The sequence below is a fragment of the Manacus candei genome, unplaced genomic scaffold (genome assembly GCF_025592945.1).
Source record: "Manacus candei isolate 608988 ecotype Guabito, Panama unplaced genomic scaffold, ASM2559294v1 h1tg000008l, whole genome shotgun sequence".
Lineage (NCBI taxonomy): Eukaryota > Metazoa > Chordata > Aves > Passeriformes > Pipridae > Manacus > Manacus candei.
Window position 1 is genome coordinate 17,043,431 of NW_026138056.1, and position 25,072 is coordinate 17,068,502.

General features: G+C 35.6%; 1 protein-coding gene across 2 annotated transcripts in view; it reads left to right on the forward strand.

Annotated features, from left to right (window-relative positions):
* Positions 1–25,072, forward strand: part of SNTG1 (syntrophin gamma 1) — a 338,500-nt gene that overhangs the window by 154,141 nt on the left and 159,287 nt on the right. For both annotated transcript variants that reach the window (XM_051774281.1, XM_051774288.1), the window contains exon 2: positions 16,780–16,834. In XM_051774281.1, coding sequence (XP_051630241.1) covers positions 16,808–16,834 — 27 coding nt within the window. In that variant the 5' untranslated portion in view covers positions 16,780–16,807. The remainder of the gene's footprint in view (positions 1–16,779; positions 16,835–25,072) is intronic.

Consider the following 25,072-nt stretch of genomic DNA (forward strand, 5'->3'; position numbering starts at 1 on the left):
TTTCTTGTTTTGAACTACTTTCTGATTTTGGAAATGATTTTAGTATCTGGAATATTAAAGGGAAGAAGAAGAAGAAAAAAAAAAATATTCAGGTAGCTCTTAGGGTATACTAAATTAAATGACTGTTAATTTTCCAAAAGTTGATAAATGAGATACCTCATTGTTAGAATTTAGAAAGGAGAAAGCTATAGGACTTGAAGCTAAAGCATTACAGAAAATTCTTTCAGTCCAGGTTTTTGAATATTTGTGTGATCTAGGATATTTCTAATTATGTAATCTAAGAATGGATGCTCTTAAACCCTATCAAGTATACCGCATTCAGCTTTTTTGCATAACTTTCAGTTATAAATAGTACGAAACTGAGTTTAGGAGGAACTCCAACAGAAATCAAAACCAAGACAAAATATAATTTATAAAAAGATAAAAAATGAGACATAAAAATTGAAAAACAACAAGAAGAAAAATATTAGAGTTGTGGACATGATAAGGGGGCACAAAAAAAAAGATTAGAAATGAAAAGACTAAATTAGTGAAGGATTTATGTATTTGTTATTAATTATCAACTTATGGGTCCCTTCCAACTAAGAATATTCTGTGACTCTGTAACTAATTGGTATTCTTAGCTCTATGCAATTCAATGCAATTAATGAGTGCTTGACCCAAGGAACTTAAAGACAGACTTAATATGGAAAGTATAGTTCATTTTCACATATTATACACACTAGAGTTGCAGCTTCATCATCGTCCAAATATTTCAGGTGAAAAAATAATCAAGTAGTATGTTTGATTTTTTTGTTCTTATTGTCTATTTTTTTTAAGTGATCTCTGCTGAAAATGGAAGCCAAGCAAAGGAGATCATAAAAGAGATGCAGCATGATTCACTTCATTGAAGCCCAAAGGAATTACAGTTTTGAAGCATGTGGTCTTTTACAAACACATGAAAATTACTGCAGTCACTGCAAATTATCTCACCACAGCAGTAGGGGTTAGTGAAGTATCTCTGACCTGGAATTCACCTTTTTATATTTTTCTTTCATCTGTATTCCTTAAAACAAAAGGTAAAAGAAGACTACAAAACAGCAACAGAAGAAAACAAAGTATAAGATGTATATAGATTTGTTATATAGATAACAAATTTTAAAGCTGTTAAATGTTAGATTTTGAAATATTATTGCTCTTGTATCAGTGTGGTTCAGGACCAGTTGAGTTGTACTGTGCAGATGTGTAAATATGAAAGTTTCCTCCCTAAGGCTTTTCGGTAATTGTTATAATATTGTATGTCAGGGGTTTTACTTGGTGTTACTCATGTGTATGATTTTAGATTACTTAAATTTCAAGGATTTGTTGTTATTCTACAGAGATGTTATATCTTTATATTATGCATTGGCAACATTTATTTTTTATTATATGATCAAAATTGCAATTCAACTATTATCATCAAGTTAAGAAGCCTTATTGAATCTATTACTTCTGGAAGTCAGCTAATCCCAAAATAATTTTAGCATCATAATTTTTTTACACATAGGGAGAAGAAAATTCATCTTCAGTCTTAGTAGATGTGAAGCCTTAGTTCAGCAAGATATTTAAGTGTATTTCTAACTTTGAATATGAGAATTTCTAAGACCTAGTTTCAAAAAGCTCTTTCTTGGCAAAGAAGGAAAGAAGGAAACAAGGAAGCAAGGAAGGAGGGAAGGGAAAGGACCATTGCTAATTTTTGTCTTAAATTGAACAGAATATCATAAAATGTCCTTTCACCTACTTCCTTAGATAACATTGTGAAACCTTGAAATATTACGCCAGATATTAAGTTATGGTTAGATAAAGATGTAGTCATTTGCATTACTGTATCTTCAGACTCTTAAGTATAGATTTTGAGACCTTATTTTGATCTCATCACAGTTTTATCCTACTGTGATTCTATCAATTATATGGAATTATCCCTTACTCTGAAAGTATAGATCACTCTTTTTAAAGTCATGATGGTTTATTAGACAGTTTTAGAATATGAACCCCTATGCTAAACAGCTGAAGGGATAGTGTTGTCAATTACAGTGGAAAAGAGGATTTTGAAGTGGAAGATAACAGCTCTGGGAAGACCTATGTGGAAAATCTATATGTCTCTCTCACCTCTGCATGTTTTACAAAAGGCATTGCACAAACTGTTACCCAAATTTTTCCTCATGGCAGAGTTATTTAGTTAAAAAGAAAATGGGAGCAAAAGCTGCAGGTATGGTCTGGTAAGTCTTTGAAGTCTTTGAAGAGATGTTTTTAAATCCAGAGTGCAGAATTAGAAATGAACCTACACCATAGAGCTTCTGTGAAAGTACCTAAAGGAACAGATACATTATACTTTTATTGGTTGTGTCAGCCTCTAAGTTTCTGAACAAGAGACTTCAAGTTTGTGGGGCAAATAAATGGTTGGTTACAAGTTTTGAAGAAAAAGTAGAAGAGTTTTGCCATCTAAACCTTTTCCAAGTCCAAGTCCTCTGTGAATAACTACTCCATGAATTTATTCTCTACAACCTGAAACCTAAGGCTCCATTAAAAACATCAGAAACAATCTTACATAAAAAGAGCTCTCAGAATAAAAGTTGTTGCTTTTCTTCCCGTGTTTTTGCCCAACCACAACCTATCTGACCTGTTGCTGTGCAGAAGCAGAGTTGGGCGAACACATCTGGGGGTCACCACAGCTGCTTCCCCAGGAAATGTAGAAAGGTGTTCAGAAGCCATATCAGAGCAGGCTTTTGGGTGGAGTGGAGGGAGATATGCACAGGCAGTGAAGGTGATCTGATAAGCTTGACAGCATAACATGTTTTTGCATTGGCTACTGCAAGGTCGGTATCTTGAGGGTTTACAGGCAACTAGTCCAGGGACAGAGGAATTCCTAAGGCATCTGAGTGTTATCAGATATACTGGAAGAGGCTGAAAAAATCCTATTATGCTGGAACTCTGGAAAAACAGGGGTTTTTTTAGCCTGTTATTTACACTTTGTAATGATGTAGTAGTTCTTTGACTAAACATGGCATGACACTGCATACACAGATGCTATTATTTTTTTATTATTAGAGTAATATTTTTGCATTATTATTCATGCCCATATAGAAAGATCCCACAAAACCAGGGCACAGACATTGTCTTCATCCCTTTTGAACACAAGGAGTATGGTCTAGCTAAATGTAATTTGGGAACCTGATAAAGCACATACCCTCCACTGTCCTGTTGAGGAAGGTCTGAAAATACAAGCTTTATCTTTCTTCCCTGTTCTTATAAAGAAAAACCAAAAGTTCATTGGATTGACAAATCTTAAACCATATTTGAAGGGTTCACTGCTGCCCTAGGGTCCTCTTAAAAATCTGATGCATAACTCTACATTCAAACCTGGAGCAGGACTAGTCTGTTCACAAGTGGTTAAGAAGAACTCCCAATTCTATATGTAATAAATAATTCATTGAAGAACAGTTGCTAAATGTTGTGTTTGTTTATTAATAAAAGGGCTTAGTAGTAGAATGTAATAATTGTCAAACAGTAGTGTAAATCCTTTGATAAACCCTCCTTCAAATATGAAGATATTCTCTGTGTTCCTATGACCTCACTTCACATAATCAACCAGGTGCATCAGGAAAGGGAGATGCCCAACCTAAAGAAAGGGAAAGTTAGATGAAGCATAGACTTCCGATCCCAGATTATATAAAGTAGGATTACAAGGTTTGCTCTTTAAAAAGAAAGCCAGATAGTCAGTTATTTAAGGCTCTCCTGGTGTCTTTGATAGAGAATACCGAACAGAACTAAAATTTACTCAAAACTAGAGACAATAGAAACTTTCCTTCCTGATTTAATTTTTTTTTAAGCTGAATTTAAAATAATGGTCTATAAAGGGAAAGCTTGGATTCTTGACTGTTTAAGTCTTTGTGAAGACAGTTATCCCAATTCCTGCAAGAACTGGAATGATCAATTTCATGACCCCATCCCATTATGAGGGTTTGTTTCTGAAAGTGGAAAAACACTCTTTTTCAGTAACTTTGCATACACTAAGGTCAAGAAGGTAGTACATAATGTTTTCCCAAACATTATGCTGCAATTATGGCAGCAGATTGTTTATCAATTGGTTGTTCCCCAAGACAATCTTTTGAAAGTCAGAGAAGCAAGTAGGAGCCCATGTGACTGCATACGTTAAGGACATTTTTTTTTAAACTATCGAAATCTAGTCATGAAAGTTTTTTCTCCCGTGTTTTTAATGGATGTGCCCTTTTTCTTCAGTTTTTTACAGCAAATGATTTTAAGAATCCGAAATAACTGTGCATGAAAATCCTGATGGATATTTACTGCTTGTCAGTCCTTATGATCTTTCCCAAATCATGCTCATGTTCAAGAGGTAGGTTACAAATTCTCACAGCAGTACTTCCAGATTCTCATGATATTTTGTAGGTCGACTGTTAATGATTGTTAAAAGTGCTGCTTGAAAACTGCTACTATTTTTACAGAAGTAGAAATAACAGAATATTCTGAATTGGAAGGGACCCACAAGGATCATCAAGTCCAACTCTTAAGTGAATGACATGTATGGGGATTGAACCTGTGACCTTGGTGTTGTTAGCACTATGCTCTGACAAACTGAGCTAATCTCAGGGTCATGCAATACTCAGATGAATTAGAAAAAGGAAACTTGACTAGTTTTAAACATCAGGAAGCTTAAAGATTTCTCATTAAGTGAACCATTGCTTTAAACTGATGATGATGATTGTTAAAACCATGAAGAAATGCAAGAACCTGGAAGCTGTGCTGTTGCTAGGAGAGGTAATATCAGCAGCTCACAAAAGAAATCTTAATTTTCAAAGAAGAAACATTTCTCAGAGTGAAACTCTCTCTAATAACTTCTTTAACATTCTACTTTTTACTTACTTTTAAATCAGGTTCAGTCAGCATTTATACCTTACAAATTGGGTTTTTTCTTATGTAGTTTCAAACTCAGATAAAACTGCTTGATACCAGTTTTTCTTAGACTAATTTATACTTGGGCATGTTTATTATGTGGCAAAAGAATTTGTATTTTGGGGAGTCTGGGCAGCAGAGTCCTTGAAATTAAGTTTACAGAACTTCTGCTAATCCATCATTTCACATTGTCCTGTATATGTCTCAAATTTAACTTGTCTGCCATTTACTCTCAGTATGTCCTTGTAGCTTACCCTGATGGCATTGCTGTCACTTACACTGAAAGTAAGAGGCCAGTCTTTTCCCTGGGCTACGCGGTCGTCAACAGTTTCTAAAAATAGTAGTGTATTTTGTTCTACTGCATGATCTTAATTTAGCTGAGGTTCTTGCCTTAATCATCCCTTTGTGACAGGTTTGCCAAATCTCATATTCTCAAACATGCTATACAGCCCCACAACACCCATATTCATTTCTTGCATCAGTGTCTTGTGCTAACATTGACTTAATTTGCCTTAATTCAGCGTGTCACTGGACTTCTGTACAGAGCTTGTTCTCTTTACATATCTCTCACTTTAATATTTCTAAAATTATAAAGAATGCCTTTAAGCAATTGTGATTTAGGTGGTACACAAAGCTACACTGAAGTAATTTTTTTTTCAGTAGGCATGTCACAAGCAATGAACTTGGATAGTTCTGGTAATCTCCTGAAAAGATTTTTAAAATACAGCCCACTTAACATAACCGTGTGACTGAAAATGTAAGGAAAGTATTTCTTAATGCATCTTTGACCCTCTTTCCTCAATATTATTGCTTATGGTCAACTTACCCCTAAGATTTACATCACTTTTTCCAAGTTCAATCTTTTGTTTTCCAGGTCTCTTGGGAGGAAGGAGGAGAAAGGGCATAAAAACACCCCAAATGAAGAAAAAGTTAGGTTCTTCCATATCCTAAAATATTCTCCTTCAATTTACCAGTCATAATTAGCATAAGGAATGCTATTCATGACAAAAATTAAAAGTAACAAAATTTATCTTAGTGCACATGGATTTGACTAAGCTAGATTATTTATATAAGTTTAAAGAAATAACGTGTAATGGGGAAAAGAAAATAATTTTTAAGAAATGTTTCCATTTTCCCTACACATTTTTCTTAACTTGCTCTTCTTATTAGCAATTTGTTCCCTCTTTTGTCATGTTTTTGTCTCCCCTTTAAGTGCATTTTTCATCAGTCTTCTTGGGCTGACACTGTGTTGCTCTTATTAACTCTTCCTCTCTCTCTCTCTCTCTCTCTCTCTTTCTCTCTCTGAAATGTTCTTCCTACTTTGATTGCCTGGGAGGAAAAAGTATCCTGAAAAAGAACCCTACACCTTCCTCTAGTTCCATATTCCCACAGGATGAGGGAATGGAATCTTTAAACTATAACCTCTCTATTCCCTGAAATAGATTTTAAGTGAATAAAGGAATGGTGACCTGAAGACTGTCCTCTCCCCTACTCTCTTGCCTGAAAGATTTTGAAAATAAAAAGGAAGAGCAAGGCTCCTGCTTTGCTTCAGTGACAGTGTCTGAAGTGCAGAAGTCCTTTGGTACTCTTTAGTGTACCAATATAGATGTTCATCTACTATACCTGTGACTTTTGGAGAGATCAGTAGAATTTTTTAAACTTGAGTCCCATTTGATTTCAAGACTTATGTTTAAAGTCTTTCAGATAAGTTAAACTCTATAAAATACTTGAATTAAACAAAACTATGCAAACTTAAGTCATCTTTGTGTAGACACTATGACTCAGTTTCAGTTATACAATGACAATCTAAATTTTCCACTGGAACCCACTTTAAAAAAAAAAAGTTCACATAAGAAGTAACCCATAGTGAGGTATCTTCTGGTACTCTCAGAGTTAGGCTTGAATACTTTAGAGCTGTCATTTGAGCTACTGTCTGGCTGTAATGTTCTGCCACTTTTCATCAGTTTCCAAAATATGAAGTTCCTGGGTCATGCTTCTCATTATCAATGAAACTGACTCCTGCCATTTAGGTAAATGCATAAAAAAACCTACATCCATGTTTTTGAACTCTCTTCCTCTGAGGTAGGGTGGCTGTGAGAAAATTGGCTATTAAAAATGATCCTTTACTAATTCCTGGTTCATATGTAGCCTGTTGTTTTGGAGAGTACTACTTGTCATGGACTGAATCCATATGATGGTTCATCCTAACAACTTAATGATAGAGTCAATACATTTACTGACATTGTTTAATTTTCATATTCTATACAGAAAAACAGGTGTAATACTACCATGCCTGTGGAATTTTGATCTGATTTTTGGATACCTTTCCCTGGAGACAAGTTCTCTATGGTAGTTGCAAACCTTCATATTCCCTCTCTTGAAGGTTGTCTTCTTCTTCCTCATCCCTCAACTTGCCCATGGCCCAAAAGCTCCCTCGGTTTGATGTACCCTAACTCCTTTCTGGTGACCTACCAATTTTTAGATTCCCTTTCACATTCTTTTCACTCTACTCCTGGTAACACCTTTTCAACATGACTTCAGCATCTTCCAGTCTGCTTGACTGTATAGTTCACATTCTCATCATCTTCTCTCATCTATATTTATTGGAGTGTGAAAGACAATCATAGAAGGAATTAGTGATATTAGTCCCACCTTTGGTATAATTACATTGCATCATGAATATGTCCATGACTTTACAGACAAAGAAAAATTCTTATGACTTTCGGTGTTTGCCATCTTGGCTTTTAATGAGCTCAAGAATGCATTAATTAAAATCTAAACTGAACAGTAGCTAATTACATAGAAAATGTGATAACCAAAATGAGTAATTACCACAAGGTGACTGATTAAATAGGGATGGCACTTTTACACTCATGCCTACCATGCACAGGTATCATTGCATGGCAACTCAGTTCTCCTGGATCAGCACATTTTAGCACTAGCTAGTGTTTATCTGAATCAACCTCAGTTTCTAAAAGTGGAGCAGATTGTCGTTGGTGATTTTTGCAACTTCCTGTGATAGACCTGTGGCAGGATTAACAACCTGCAGGGTAGGGATGTGTGGTCATCTGGGATGACCATTTCACAATCCCATTCCAATCCAACCCCAGAGAAAAGGATTTTCAGTGAGGGGTGCTACTCTTACAGAGATATTTTGCAATTAACTGTTTCTCACTGGCTAGTTAACTTTGTTTGTTTTAATTTGACAGTACTTTAAGTGCTGTGTTTTGCTATGTGGCATATTTTGCATATCTCAAGTTCTCTTTTTATACATTTTGACAATGTACTACTGCAGGAACAGTTTGACAATAAATAAACTTGACTTGATAATAATGCAACAGCACTGCTACAAATTCCTGCTTTCTGAATTCCAGAGGAGTTAAAGAGGCTTTTGCTGCAATCATATAAAAATTCAAGTGGAAGATCTAATTATGTTGATTAATTTTGAGCCAACTTGTTGGTGTTTGTTTTCTATAAGTACTGAATTCTTCTGTATAAAAGCATCTGCTCTGAAAAAAAAAAAAGGGAAATGTGGTGAAGACTATGCAAACCATGATTATGATATCTCTATTGGCTAGTATTTCTTAGATCATGCACAGTATTATTCCACCTTACTTTGCTGGCAACTGTTTGAAATAGGTTACTGGTTTCTTGATTTATTTTGGTTTGGTTTTTTTGTTTTTTGGTTTTTTTTTACCTTAACCTAAGGAAACCTCATGTTTATTGGTAGCCTTTATAAGTGACTTTGCAGATAAGGCAAGACTGTAACAGCAAGTGCAGTAAACATTGGTCTCTCTCTGTGTTGCAGCTATGCTGTCCCAGAGATGATGAAAACAATTGCATAGTTTTTAAAGGTGACCACTGGAATTGTGTGCACGCTTGTTGTCATAGGAATTCTTAGACAGGAAGGTCACTGTTGATTACAGGAACTGGGAGTTAGAAACCAAGTTGCAGTTCAGACTTTTTTCTAAAGCTGTCATACGGTCAGTTAATCACATTGATTTAAATATTTCTATGAATATGTTTTTTTCTTATTGACTTGGTTATTTATGGGAAATCTGTAAGTTCATACTTTGTAGGATGAAGAACAAAAAAAATAATGAAGAAAATCAGTGTCACAGTAAACAACAGTTTTTCTCAGAAGCAGTGCAACAGAGGTGCCTTAGTCTACCTTAAATAAGAAATCTGGGGTCTTGGTCTTATAATGGCCAATTTGTTTTGTTCTCCAGTGTTCTACTTAGGTGCTTACGATACCGTAGTGTAGTCATTTGAGTTCAATGTGTCAGCAAAGAGTTTTGTTTACCACAAGTACCTGGTTTTTTTCCATTTTGCCAGCTTGCACTGACTCAGTTTTCTCTTACAGCTTCTCAAGATGCCTCTCTGCCCATCTTCTTTGGTACCTTCCAGGGATGTTCTCCAAACCTTTTTACCTCTGATAGCTCAATTCTATTTCCAAGTTATCAGCCAAGAAACTGACTAGCAGTTGCAAAACTGGTGATGATGGCAATTGCTAAGTAGAAAGCAGGCTCCAAATATCAATATAGTGTGTATAAAGATACACACTGAAAGATAGATGATGCCAGTTTTTTTCAGTGGGCTGCTCTGATTTCTGTTACCATCTCAGTGGGAAGGAATGATAAGGTCTAGTGTCCTTCCCTGCTTCATTTGACACCTCATCCCAACAAGGTGTCTAATTCTATCTAAATTAGTCAGGAGCTTCTGCTACAAATCCAGAACAGAACTTGTAGTCACACCTATGGACATAACAGGAAACCAACTTAAAGCACTGCACTGCTTGCTCTATTTCAAATCCATTACCAATGTATTACATTGTGATACATGACTTGATAATATAAAATACACAGCTTTTTGATTTTGTGAATATAAAATAGGAATATTCCTTTTAATTATATGAATAATTTTTTAAAACTAATGATAAAACAGAACAAAAATGTTTTGACCATACTCAACTAATTTCAATCCCATCAAAATGAGGAAACATCATAATCAAATATTGGTTTAGTTATGAAATTTCAAATGAAATTTGGGTTGGTTTTTTTTTGTCTTGGGGCAATTTAAAATGTCTTATCATATTGTTTTCCTTGAATTTAATGACATTTCTGAATTTCTCTGAGATTAGATTTTGTGCTTAACTTGTTACTTCAAGTTCTATCAACATGTGATAGAGTTTGGAATTCAAACTGTATCATATGAGCAGAAATAATTTCATATCTATTGGGAAGTCCTGGTTTGTATTTTCATTGGTACATGGGAAAAATTTTAGTCAGTTGAGAAAATAGAAGTATGTGTTACTTTATACTCTTGTAAACTGGATGTAAAACACATTCCTATTTCTTTGATTCAGTGAATGGCATCTGTACTAAGTCTGATATTATGTCCCTTCTTCATTTAATCTGGTTTTGATTTTCGCTATTCATTGCATATTATTGTTTTGATTTTTCTTAAGCAGTATTTTTACAATATATCATCATATTTTTAAAATTTCACTGTTAATGATAATTTTTTTCATTAAGAGCTTCTGCAATTAATTCTGGACCTACACATGTTTATATGTACTGGTATATCTTTATCAGTTGTTTATAAAGAATATGAAAATCTAAAAAAATATTTTCTTAGGGTTTACAACCATTAATTTATTTTCTAACCTCGTACAATGGTTTTGTTTTGTTTTGTTTTTTAACTTAAGTGAAAGCAAAAGATGCAGTATAATGTCGAAAGTCTCACTGCAAATTATTAGCATTAGGCATAATGCTAGTGGCATGAAATTTATATTTGAATAAGAAAAAATTGCCTTTGCAGAGGACTGCCAGTATGTCTTTTTTAAGGAAATTTTGTGTTGAGAGATAATGGAGAGAAAATGCAGACTGCAGTGCTGGATAGTCCGAGAAGAACTTTTGTTTATCTTTGACACAAGGCACAGTTATTTAGGCAAAACTGAGAAATAATCTAAATCATGTCACAGTTCATGCAGCCTCCAGAGCAGTTAAGAATAAGGAGACATTTAGTACAAGCCTGGGCTCTGACATGTGCACTACCTCTCTTTGAAATCAGGTATGTAATTATTTTTAAACACATCTACTGAATCACCAGAGGGTAGCATTGGAAAAGTGAGAGACCAGACACAAGTTCTTTTTTCTAACAATGTTGTAGGCTTTGACCCAATGCCAAACTTTCATGTTCCAGTTTGCAACAGAGCATTTCACATAAAGATGTGCAGTGGCCGCCCACTGGTATTTAACATCACTGTTTTCAGATTATTCTCCTGTAATTCTACTTTTTCCTTCTGAATGATTGTGTGTTTCACTGGAGTTTTTGTTTTGTGTTTGGTTGGTTGTGGTTTTTTGTTTTGTTTTGTTTGGTTTGGTTTGGTTTTGGTTTTTTGTTTTTGTTTGTGGGTTTTTGGTTGGTTGGTTGGTTTTTGTTGTTGTTGTTGTTTTGGTTTGGTTGGTTTTTTTTTAGTTTACCATTTCCAATAGTTTTCTTTTGCCAAGCCAGAACAGTCTGGCCTACATGCTAAGCCATTTTGTGGTTGGTTGTTCTGGGGGACACTAGATAACTGTTAATGCAAAAAGCACTGGATAAACAAACAGGAGCCCAAGACACATTCGTTCAGTTAATACTTCCTTATGGCTCACTGATTCTTGAAAAATTGATATTTATAAAGTGAGTCATTAGTTTGGCTTGCATATTTAATATACTTGCCACTAAAATAATAAATTGTGACTGGCAAGTAAATACCGTACTTGTTTTAACCAAGGTAAAATGAATTAAACATTAAAAGCCTTGTTAGCTACTAATTGCCAACTTCAATTCTTTTGAAGCATGAGCTTTGCTAAGAGCTGGACATTTTGTTAAAAAGCTTTGTCAGATGATTATTTTCCTCATTGCCAAAGAAATGCACAGGTTTGCTGATTCCAAAGTTCCTCTCAGTCCTTGCATATCAGGTAGATTGGGGTACATGCAGCTTTGGGTCCTCCACCTTTATGTGCATCCTTCTACTTAATTTAGTAAAGCTGTAATTCTGTGCATGGGATATATAGATCCCCCTTCATGTATTGAACTCTGTGAGGGAAACATGAGGATATGTTCAGATCTAGAAACTTTTCCCAACTTGCTGGGACATTTTTCAGCAAATTAGTCCAATATGTAAATTATTAAAAATCATTATGTTAACCGAACATAAGTAAATCAGTGTTCAAACAAAATATAATTCAATTGTGCTGGAAAACCATAACTGAATAGGGGTTTATTAACCTGCAGCTACTCTACTGCTCCTTTGATTTACTGTTCTGTCTGTGTGCCTCTGACCACTCATCCAGTACCAAGCACTTTCTGGCAAGCTGAATAGAAAGACTACCTTCATGGAATTTGCATTTAAAGTAATGTTTCTTTTTATCCAAAGTATATTTTTATTTCCTGTAAAGCACGAAGGACTATGCTATATTTAAGGATTATTTCTAAGTCTACTTCCCCTATTTTTAATAGAGATGGTTTGGGGCTTAGTTTTAGTTATTGCTAAAGGCTCTGCAGAGTTAAAAATGTATGTGTGTTTAATTTCGTAATACACACAAAAATGACAGACATGATTTCCTTCAGATATCTCCACAATGTAAAGCACAAAAGATGTTAGTAAGAATGGAGATAGATCAAGGACTTGAAAAGGCAAAAATGAAATGTAGTAGTAAACTACTTCATAAGTAGTTGCTGATCTAGTATTTCTGCCTTTGAAACATGGTCTGTTTCCCAGTTAGCAGTTCAGACATTTCTCAGACAATAAGAATTTCTTGTGACTTATCTCCATCAAGTAAGACTTATACAAGCTGCAGTGATACCATATGCTGAATTAAAATGCATTTCATAATGCATAATTTCTCCATAAACTTGTTATTTGTGCATATAGTATTGTATCCTTACTTTGCACCAGTAACCTTGAGAACTAAGCATTTCCTGCTTTTCCTTCAATAGTATTTTATTTGGCTTGTGTTATTTCCAACACTTCACAAAGTGTCTCTTCTTACTGTTGTGTGCACATGGAATTTTCTTTTTGTTTGCTATCTTATTACATTAAGTATACTGGTGTATTCAGTCATGGAAGTACTTTGTGAAATTACATCTATTATACCACTGGAATATGACCTGATTTATTATAAGATCAGAGCAAAGCTCAAGTGCTCAGTGCATTATCCTAAATTAAGCTTTGTCTCTGAGGGCTACCACAGCCTTCATTTTTACCATTATGTTTTAGCCATTGATTTCCCTTTAGAACATAAATGCCATAATAATACTGCTTGGTAAATGTTTCTTCAATATTAAGTAACCTCTTGTTCTGCCAAAGGGAGTGTCAAATTCTCTTCCCAATCTGTCTGCCACATATTGCTTCCTTTGTGCATCAGAGGTAAGCTACATAAGTTTGGTAACTCAGTTGTGGAAGAAATGCAGACTGCAAATCAAGTTGAAAGGAAGGCAAGAAACTTTTCAGAGCTTGCTTGTTTGCATATCTTTTATTGCAGTGGTTCCCAGCCCCTTCAGAGAGCCTCACTGCTTTTGGATCCATTCTCTCTCTTTTAGTAATACGTGCTGTTCATGCCTCCCTCTGTGCCTGCACACTCTGCTTAGTCCTGAAGCTGTTTCCTCTGCACCTCCTCCTTTCAAAGCCACAGGCATCTCCTTTCTCACCTTCCAGAGCAGTTTGTCCTAAAGCAACCTGAGGGTGGGGAGGGGCAAAAGAGAATCAAACACTGAGGCTTAATGGAGCTGTGGGCTGGTAACCAGTGGGCTGTCTAGGTGAGGCTGAAGGGAGCTCCTAGGAGAGCTGGAAAGGTGCTCAGGTGAAAGTGGCTGTGATTTGGAGATGGGGTTGCAGAGATTAGCCAAAAGCTTATCAAGAATATCTGTAAGCAGTGGATTTCATGGTTTATAATTTAAAAGATGTTTTATTTTTTAAATTACTTAGGTTTGTATTTTCTGCCTTTATTCATGTATTGTAGGAGGAGACAATGACTAATCATTGAGAAATTTTACCAGCATAAGATGTAACATTTCTGCATGATGCATGATTTGTATTCCTGTAATTTAATTATCTTGAGTGTTTATTTGAAGTGTAAATGCTGGAAACAATGACATTTCTGAGATGATTTATGAGGTACTGCACTTTGTAATCAAACCTTCTATGTGGTGTTTGTAAAATATGAAGTGTTATAAAATTGCTGATAGTCAGAAAAAGAACATTGATAATGGGCTTAAATTCTCTGTGTGCAGCTGCAGATGAGAATTGGTAGGAAACAGAGGGAAGCAGAAGCAGTGTCAGCTATATAGCAAAGATTAGTAACTGAGATATGGTATGTCTGAGAAACATGTACAGTCTTTGCAATGAACGTGATTTTATGTTGAGAATTGTGTAGTTCCAGCTTTACATTTTAAACAACATTTTATTAGTAAAAGTTCTTGTCAGAGATCGTAAAAATAGGCCTTAAACCAGCTTTCCCAGAGAAAATTGTGTGTGACCTTTCTGTGGGTACCAGAGAAGTTATTTCAGTGTATGTATGTCAAGAGGGTATTTGTAGTATATTTTATTTTACCTATTTCTAATGTAGCATGTAGAGAGAAGAAGTATCACCAAGATTCACCATGTAGATTCTTCAAGTAGGAACAGGTAGTGAGAGACAACATTTATTATTTGTGACCTGTCTTTCTAAAGGCCAAGGGCTCTGTGTGCCATAGGACAGAGAACTATCGGTCCTGCCTTTCAGAAATAATTTTAAGCATGCTAATGTTAATAACAATGGTGTTTAAAATGTTGAGGTGTTTTAAAAGGGTTTTAAAAGGATTTAAAAAGGGTTTAAATAGGTTTTCAATAAAGAATTTGGTATTCCTGTGAAGCTTCATACTTGAAACATTGCTATGTTATTATCTGAGCAGAATTAGAAGTTATTTTAGATTATGAGCTGTATATATAATCAGTTGCAAGGCCTAACTGTTCTTGAATGTTCTTCTATGTGATAATACAAATGTTTCTGATATAAGCAAATAAATGCATAATACGTAAAAACAACAAAGAAGAAGAAAATGGAGTAATACTGAGTTTTGGAAATGACCTGGATTAGATAAAATTTAAATCAGAGTAGCTAAAAAAAGAACCAAAGTGGAATTGTCATTGACTGTGAAACCAGTTACCCAAACCCAAACTTTTCACAACTTTTATTAATAAGGCAGAACATAACATAATATATACTTTAGACTGCAGTAGGAATTAGTGACCTGACATAATCAGGGCCTGAGAAAGGAGAGCACTGTGCAATACTTCATTTTAAAGATACGTGCTCTTATAGTTCCAGAAGGCTAAGAAGTCCTCAGAATACTTTGCTAAGGTGAGTAAAGCCTCTTTCCCGCTTCAGCTTACTCAGCTGAAAAAGGAGTCATAAAGATTACAAGGAAAACACTTTGTTGCACAATGACTGTACCCACCACAGAGAAATTCTTTGAGACAGTAATAGTGACCTTGTTTTTTACGAGCATTTCGAGAGCAGAATTACAGATATAGTTCTTTATGGGATCTTGGTGCTCTCGTAAAGCTGATAAGGAAGGAATGACGATGGGTCCTTTTTAAATTTCTAAATTGTAACCTAACCAATCTAGGCTAGCTCTCTTAGAAATTAGTCTAGAGCACGGGCTGTGAACCAGGCAGAGCTCAATAAATAGAGAACATTAACCTCATATGTGTGTATATACTTCAATTTATTAAAACTGCATCCAGAGCAGCAAAATAAATCAAGAGACTTAATGACAGGATTTTATTAAGAGACTTTGTTTTAATTATTAGGACTTACATTTTTGTACTATGTCAGGTATAGTTTTTAAATTTTATTTTAAACCTAGGTTAATGGGACAAATTTTGTTTTGGAACTTTGAGTACTAATACAAATAATTGCAAGCACATAATTAATACAGAACAGCAATAAAGTACTCGATGGAGAGAATTTTGTAACATGATTGTTTTTCCAGCCATTGAATGAAATTACTGTTTTGCCCAGGACTGTTTTGTGTTTCCTGAAAATGTTATTTACTGATGCATGAGTGTTTCTATTGTAGAATAAGTAGCAGGACACTGTTATTAGCCTCTGCTAACATCCTGTTCCAGTGGCTTTATCACATAAATAAATGAATGCATAAGTGTGCATTGGGATGAATACTTTGGGTAAAGGCCAGGCAAAGTAATAATCACAGGATTTGGTGTGACATTTTGCCAGCACTCACACATATTCCTGACTTTTCTAACATTTGTTTTTCAACTCATAAATATTTCTGCAAAGTAAGTACACTGTTAAATGACACTGGCTTCTGTGGAGAGATTAGGTATATTAATAAAACGTGAGACAAAAGGTATTGGTGCTAGATGGTTTTCAACTAGGCGAGAAAAGAAAAAAACAGCATTTATTAAAAAAGAGTGTTCTGAAGAACAAAACTTAGTTGTCTCTATTTTTGTTACTTCCAAGTACACTCTTACTTTTGAAAACAAACAAACAAACAAACAAAAACAAAAAGAAATTTACAACTTTCAGTAAGAAAAGTAGATTTGAATACCCTGTGAAAGGGAAGAGGTGTTGATTGCAAGCTGTTGATATTCAAGGAAACCAGGTTTTGTACTATATAAGAACCAGGAACAACTTCTAACATCCTATGCTTCCTAATCCCGATGCAACTTTGATCATTTCTCCTTTTAAGATATGTCTATAACTGGACCTAACAATGAGAACTGCAACTGCTCAGCTCAGACAGATAACTTTTATGCTTTGCTTTTTCATTCTAATGAAATCTTTCTCTCCATTTTAGACAAATATCACTTGCTGTGTCATAGCACATGGATTTCAGGACTGCCTGTGAAGAGGTAGGATCAGATATTTTTCTTTTGAAACAATAGTAGAATGAAAACTCAATGAACTTTTAATCCTTTTTAGATGCAGTATTCTTTTTTTTTAACCTTTTTTTCCTGAAATTTTAGGAATTATATAATCAACAATAAGTTATTCATCTGGTCACTTCATGGTGGCAGATAGACTTTGTAGTAGAAGATGAAAGAATTTTTCCAGGTGTATTCATTACTAGACCTCACCTCTTTCTGTTACAATGTACCTCTTTAGGCACAATGTAGGTGCAGGTAGCTATGTTTTGTGTGAGCTTTGCTCTTCATGAAGTGTTTATAGCTGAAAGCCTGTACACAAAGAAAAACATCAATGGAGTCAGAAATCTGTCTGATGCTGCTCAGCAGAACCAAGGGGGATGTGTAAAAGTACGGGAAAAAGGTGGGTTGGGAGAGAAAAGAAGCTGTGAAGATGATCAAAATGAAAAGCAGTTCCATTTAGATTTAATGAGGTAAGAGAGTAATTTTTGCCTAAAATAGGTATAGTTTCATAATGTCAATGCAAAGTACGTCAGTCTCCCTCCACTAGAGATGAGGAAGTGCTTTGCTTTCTGTGTTCGTACTAACTTTGCCTTAAAGAAAGCAAATGAAATGTATGTGTAGATGTTAAAAAGGGCATGTTATTATGCAGTGATTTTTTGTGAACAAGTTCTTTTAACATGGTTTTAACAACTTCAGCAATTCAGACACATCGAGAACCATTTACACCAAATTGTGTAATGATGTCAATGCATTATTATAATTAAAAATCAAGACAATTACCTATACACAGAAAACCACAAAGTGTTTAGGAAGTTAGGACTCAGAACAAGAAAACTGGCTAGAACTTCAAGTGTGAAGGGATGGGAACAGCAGTAGAACCAAGAACTAATCGCAGGTGAAACCAACTGTGATTTGAGAATCCGTTGGAGTAAATCAGGGGAGAAGAGAAAATAAACAGGCTAAAGAACACTAAATCATGATGACATTCTGAAAGGAGTAGTAGAGTCAAAAACTAATATTAAAGTGAAACTTGTCTTTGGGAAAGAATACTGTGATACTTGTCCGGGGTGGTACATGTCAGGCTTTAATACCTCAGAAAATCCATGCACAGTCTAAATTATATAGCAATGTATCTCAGATTATTTGCATGGAAGAAAGCATTCTTATTAGTTTTTAGGTTCGGTTTTTTGAATAGAATATTTTCGGTTGAAAGGATCATCAACTTTGTGACCACTTTGTGGCTGATTAAAAGTTAAAGCATGTAATTAAGGGCATTTTGGTTTAGGTTTTATGATTTCTTTTTGAATGCACTTATTCAGGAAGAGAGGCAGATATAAGTTTCATAGAAGTTTTTTACGTTGTTATTCTTTAAACTGTACGCTAGCAGAGATTATTTAGTGGCAATTAACTTCAGCCTGTGCCCAGCAGCAGTAATGACATGGGCAGCCACAGGAAGATGACTTGGCATGTGCATCCTGTCTTAGTTTTTACAGTCCAAGTACATTGACAGATCTATTTCGTTCTGTATCTAGCTTCTAAGGAGGCATTGATTTCAAATGTATCTCTTTAAAAAATCAACTACTTTGTTGGAGCTTCCATGACAGACAAGGGAAGGAGAGGATGATTCCACACATCCTAAAAAAGCTTCATAATCTGGAGGTCCTAAGGAGGCTCCTGTAGCTTTTAGATTAATAAAATTAAATTAGGTGGATTCAACCCGTTTATATGCTTTGTGTAAAATGGGCTTTGTGCTACAGGGTCAGTGGTGTCACTTCTGAGACTACGGTCTACCTCTTTCCTCCCAAACTGAAGTTTATAAAATATAGACTTTCAACCCACTTTCATCAAACTCCTATGTCTAAATAAGTTATCAGCAGCCTTATACTTGCACAGTGTAATTTTTAACTGAAACCTTAGCACTATCACTGTAATACACCGTCTACTTTGATTTTTCCTTGGGGGAGGATACAGTGAGCTGGATCTAAAAGCCCACGAGAACAGAGGATGCTGCAGCTCTGTATGCCCAGGTTCAGACAGTAGTGAGGGTGAAGATGTATCCCCAATAGGCATATGCAGACAGGGCACACACATACACTACATGTATCCATATATATGTATATACTTATGTACATGACCAGCCACACAGATCACGTACCAACACACAGAGCACTTGCACAGACAGCGACGACTTCATCCTGTTACTCTCTCTGGCTGAGCAGGACTGAAAATATATGTCTGTGTACACTGTGGATGCCTCCAAATGTCCTTCCAGACAGTGTACCCAGCAGCTATCCCTGAATCCCAGTTTTCCTAGGCCCTTGAGGCCTCACCCTCTCTGCAGCTGCTGGTACAGACTGTCTCTCTCTCTCACATACACACACGCGCGCACACACACACACACACACACACACACACACACACACACACACACACACAATCACACACTATAGAATCTCTCACCCAGGAAAAAAATTGGAAAGTAATTTAAAGACAATAGGACAGACTGCATAGATCGGGCTCAGGGCACGGTCAGACAAGGACACTGACTAGAAAACTACATATGACCAACCACTTTTTTTTCCAATAACTCTTTGTTTTCCCATATTTGTTCCTCTCCAAAACACTGAATCCCTTTCCCTGCCTTTGCATCCTTCCTTAAACATCCCATGATAGCTCTGGTGCAATCCAAAACTACATCCCGTAGTGTGTCCCATACTCCCTTGTGGTGACCTCGACTCACTGCAAGAGGTGCTATGGCATTTTCTTATCATAATGGGTTTCACACTCTGACACTGGAGCTGAAGCTGTCCTGGGACAGCCCTGGCAGGGGACAGAGACTGAGTGTCCCTTTCTGAGTCAATAATTTTGCTTCCCACCTGCCATTCTGCTCCTGGAGTCCTCTGAGCTTGTGGTAATGGGCTCTCAATAGGCTGATGGAACTGGACAGGGTGTTATTTGGACTTCGAATTGCACCATTCAAGTATTAATTAATTACTTAATGATATTTTTCACAAGGTCAATATGAGGTGTAATCATCCATTCTATTAGGTATTTCAGTTCCCAATATGTACCTTTCAGCTATTACTTTTAATAAAATTTCCCTAATACCTTAAAATTTGCCAGATTTGTCACCAAAACTTCATCTGGTGCTTGAGCTTAGGAAAGTGATGATAGTGACAAAGGAAAATACCATTGTGGCACTGTATCCTTAATTAACTTGTGATTCTATTCCATCTTGGCACATCTTTGGCAATAGTTTAGTCACTCCAAGCCACAAAGATTTTGATATTATTTTATTTATTTCAACTATTGACATGAAACATAAGGTAGCTGTACACTTTGCTCGAGGTAATTTTGTTTAATTTATTAACTAGTCGGTACATTTAAAACTTTCAGGCTTCTGTCCCCTCCATCTCCTACTGTATCAAATTCTCAATCATACTACATATCTTGGAAAAATATCTCTGGTCTTCTATGCCAAAATAGTTACTGAACAGTTTTGGATAATGGCGATAAAAGCTGTCATGAAGCACCTGGACTATTTGATATTCCTCTTCTTCCCCTTTTTGTTTCCTTTGGTCTGAGTATCTTATCACCCTTCCCAGTGCTGTAACAACCACCACTGTAGAACTGAGATTACTCTCCCAAAATGACAACTGGAGCTCAGATTCTTGTTGATACTTCCATCCTTACTAGTGGCAGTAAATGATTTGAGCTGTGTTCCGATTAGCATAAAACCAAAATATTCCACATAGATACACTGAGGCGAAAGCACAGCTTTTAGTGTTCATGACATAGTCAATTTTTTTTCATTCATTCTAAATATCTGCTGCTCTAGTGCATTGGGTGTCCCTGAGGGAATCTTAGTTCTTCCACAGTACTGATGCTTTCATGCCTCCCTTATTTTTTGTGGTGTCTACTAGTGGGATTTGGACACTGAAATGGTCTTGTGTGCTTGTAGGTACCTGCATGTGCACTTTGTGCCCAAGTTCCTTCTGCAGGTCTGAATGGTACAGTCAGTGCTATTATAGAGCTTAAACACATATATGTAGACAGATAGAGTTTCTTGTCAATCTAAAGATGATTCCTATGGTCCTAATAATTACTTTCTCCCCTAAGCATCTTATCTTTAGGCTGTGCTGCCTTTCAAGGCATTGTAAAGTAGTTTTATTCTGCAAAAAAATACCTTCTATGCTAGACAATTTAAAAGGCACTACAGAAAGAGGAGGCCTTACACACATACACACATTTTCTTTTAAGGAAAACTATCTGGTATCTAAGGAGGGGAAAATTATATTTTTTTGGTGGATTCTCCACGTGTTAGTTGTGGGAAGTTTTTCACTGTTTCATATTTGATTATTCTATATTCCATGCTCTTTCCCTCACTGATCAGCAAATGTACCAATTTTACTTTTTCTTGTACTTAACAATTTCTAAACCATAAGACTAACCACTTCCTCTTTTACCCTTTATCCTGAGCTTTCTGAACTTTACAAGGGTATAAATCATGAAGTCACGGGGTTCTTTAAATGCTCTCCTGTACTTGCTTGACCTTATTCTATATTCTGAAAACTATCTCTTGGAAGATAACCTCAGTCTCTGACATAATACTGTCTTCTGCAGTGAAAGTACCCTTCTGATGAAATTGCAGACTTGGGATGATTATAATGCATAAGGACATTTTCCCCAAGATACTTTTTAATGTTTTTTTTAAGTTCATATTTTCCATGCACTTTAAGAACAAGCTGCATGAACAGCTTTCTAACTTTTCTAATTTTCTAACTTTTGATATCTCATTCTTTACTTCTAATAGCTTGGCTTTTTTTTTTTTTCCCCTGAATATAACATCAAACTTATTTAAGTTAATAAATGCCCCATTAATTTTCATGCTTAAAATCTATTAATCTATTTTCACAGTACTGTCCATTGTTTGTTTGAAGGATTAGTTTGAATTGGTAAACTTTTTGTGTTTCCTCTGCTTTATGAATTCTATGAATATTCTTGGTGACTTCACAAACCTTATAATTTGATACATTCTGCTAATCAGAGGTTTAGTGACTTCTGTTTCAACATCCATCTAGTTGCTTGGTTTTTTGGTGTTTTTTCTTTCTTTCCACAGAATGTGTTTTAATTTTTAAGCCATATTTTGACTTCCTCCTGGCTTTCTTCCCTAAAGCCTGTTACACACATTTTTTGTCCATGTCTAGTCACCTTTATGCTATTTTATGATTTACACATTTCAACCTGAGCTGCTGTTTTCCTTTGTTTATAAATCCTATTAGATAGCAATACTGGGATTTTTAAAACCTCGGGTTTCTGGGATTTTTCTAAAAATGAAATTTCAACTCATAATTTAATCCCAAAATAACAAGATGGAAAATGACTGGTAATTACAATGCCTGTTAGAGTGTCATATAGTGGGAGAAGTAAATTTGAGGAAATGTGCATATTCTCATAATAACCTTTAATTTTATGTAATCTTACCTCTTAGCCTCAACTCTCTAGTCCCAGTAAGCTCATTGGTAATTCAGAAATCAAAGTGGCGTCCTTATGGGGTCAGAAAATGAAAGTTTTTGCTCTAATAAAAAGTACCTTAGTTCAGTAAGAAACTCATATATATACTTACATAAATATATATATATTTTTCCAAATGCCTGATTTACACATTGAATTACAGACTGCGTGAAACAAGGACTTTCTCTAGGAGACTTTATTCATTCAAGAAAATCACTTGTGAAGAATACCACAGCCAAACACCTGGCAAATACTTGACAAATTAAATAAAAATAAGTTCAAGTACAAATTCAGAATTTTTCTGCGGTTCTTTCAGATTGGAGTGTACAATCCATATGCAGGAATGGACTTGCTGTCCTTTCGATTGGAAAATGTTGATATCTGATAGAAGAGGCTCTGAATGACAAGCTGAACACATCCCAGTGTGTCTGGGCTACATTCCAATTTTTGACAATATAAGTACTTTTCACTTAATCTAGCAACACCTCCACAAAATGTGTAGCTGGACCATTTTAAAAACATCCTTTATGTGGTTCTGACACATATTCCTACCTCTTGAATCCATTGCCATTACTTTCTTAAGCCTCTGATTCAATTGCTTTTTTTTATTCTTATACTTGTGATTATAAAGCACTGACAGGCATATCTCCAAATACTCAGGGGTCAGCCTCAGTTCAAATAAGCATCCAAAAGGGTAGATATTAATCTGAAGGAACTACATACACTTTTAAGACAGTCTCTGAAACCCATTCTCCTTACTGGTATCAGGTTTTTGATAGTAGAAATAAATTTCAGGACTTAAAACTGAGTTGAAGAGGTTTAGTTTATTTTAGGACATATCGGTAAAAAGAAACTAAAAATCCAGGTCACCTTGCATAGAAAATGTGCTGAGATTTTTTTTCCTATCTTCCTTTCTTCAACTAGTTCGTGGACTGAACTATTCTGAGATATCTGTTTAAGTCTTCCTACTGCTGTGAAAATAAAGGAACAAAGCTAAATAAATTGTTTTATTAATGTAAGGCAAAAGACAAATAAAATAGTATAGATGAAAAGATATCTATGTCTTGAAAACTAATTATGACTATTTAAAATTGCCTGAAATGCTAAGTCTCCTCTAGAACAACACAGAAAATGTTTTAGAATTTTTTTTGTCATAAATGACAAGAAAAAAAAAAATTCTTCAACAGAAAAATCTTCCAGCAGACTTATTTACACCAAAAAAATTTTAAAAAAAATTGTTACATAGGAAGTTGACTTCTAAATCAACAGATAACTTTAAAGATGTTTTTTCTACAGTATTTATTTTGATATGTGTTTGGTAGAGACTGCTGCTAACATAAATGTATAAACTGCAGTTTTCATTTTTGTTTCCTCTGAAATTAATTCTTAAATATTTGTTAAGGCCATATATATTGCACTAAGCTGTCTTTAGTATGTAAAAATTTCTAAATTCCTTTTAGAAAAGTTATTAGGGCCAGATCTTATACACAGCACATATGGACAATGTGCTGTAAGTCAGGGTATAATTGGAAAAGATTTTTAAATGGCCTTTTTTCACTACCTTGTTGCTAATAATGATCAGAGTGTAACCATATTATTTAGAGAAGCAGTCTACCCTAAGGGTTCTGCCTGTACTGTTCTCTAATAGTGACCTTAAGCAGAAAGTTCACCACAGATTGGTGTGGCAAAGCAAAGGGGGATCAGTTTTCAGCCCCTTTTGTACTTATATTAGTTCAGGAACTGTAAGCAGTTCCAAGAACATCAGCTCTTGCCACATCAGTGTTCTTGTCTAACTCAGTTTAAAAGGATATAGAACGAGATGGCAGAGGCAGCATTGTGCAGGTGCAAAATTCACCGCATCTGTTACTTAGGTGCCTCTACCTTTCTTCATCACTGCTTTTGCTTGAAGTCACAGGCTCTTCTCCCATATGGAAACTCTTTTTTTCCCCCCTGCTTTATATTGCTTTATATTGCTTCCCTATGCCTTCCTTAACACACCTCAAACACTCTTGTTTTCTTCCCATCAGGTGCCAAACTCTATATATAAGGCAATGTTCTTGGTGATTCAGGCTTAAAGATACAGTCAGGTTGTATTAGCTTAACAAACTGTTATCAGCTGAACTGTGCTTCTCTATCCATGTCTGCTGTAAGGTAATGCAGTGTATCACACACTTGAACACAAGGGGATGCCTTGCATGACCTCACACTGACGGTGACAGTAGCTCAGCTGATGTGCCCTATGCTGTTTTATTGCTGCAAGCCAGGGGTAGGGCCCTCTATTAGTGAAATGGAGAAGGCTTGAAGGGAAGAATTTTAGCACACCCCCACAGGGAGTGTCTTAAAAATTAGTACCAGGAACAAAAGCTAACACCAGCCATAGCCCTGCATCCCCACACCACACACACACACACACACACACACACACACACACACACACACTCTCATCTAAGCTCTTCAAGAATAAGAGAGGGCAGGGGTATAGGCTAGTCAGTTGGTGTCCTTTCAATGAGAATAGTTTTGCTGGGGTCACATAAATGAAAATTGTGATGTGCAGAGCAATTTACATGAAATTATATATACAGTTTGTCTTCCCTAAGTTCCAGCTCTGGATAAGGATTCAGGAGCTGATATCTTTATTTGATCCAGTTTATGGGATGCTTTGAAGGGGTTGGGCGAGAGCAGAAAAAAAAATAAATTTCAGCAGACAAA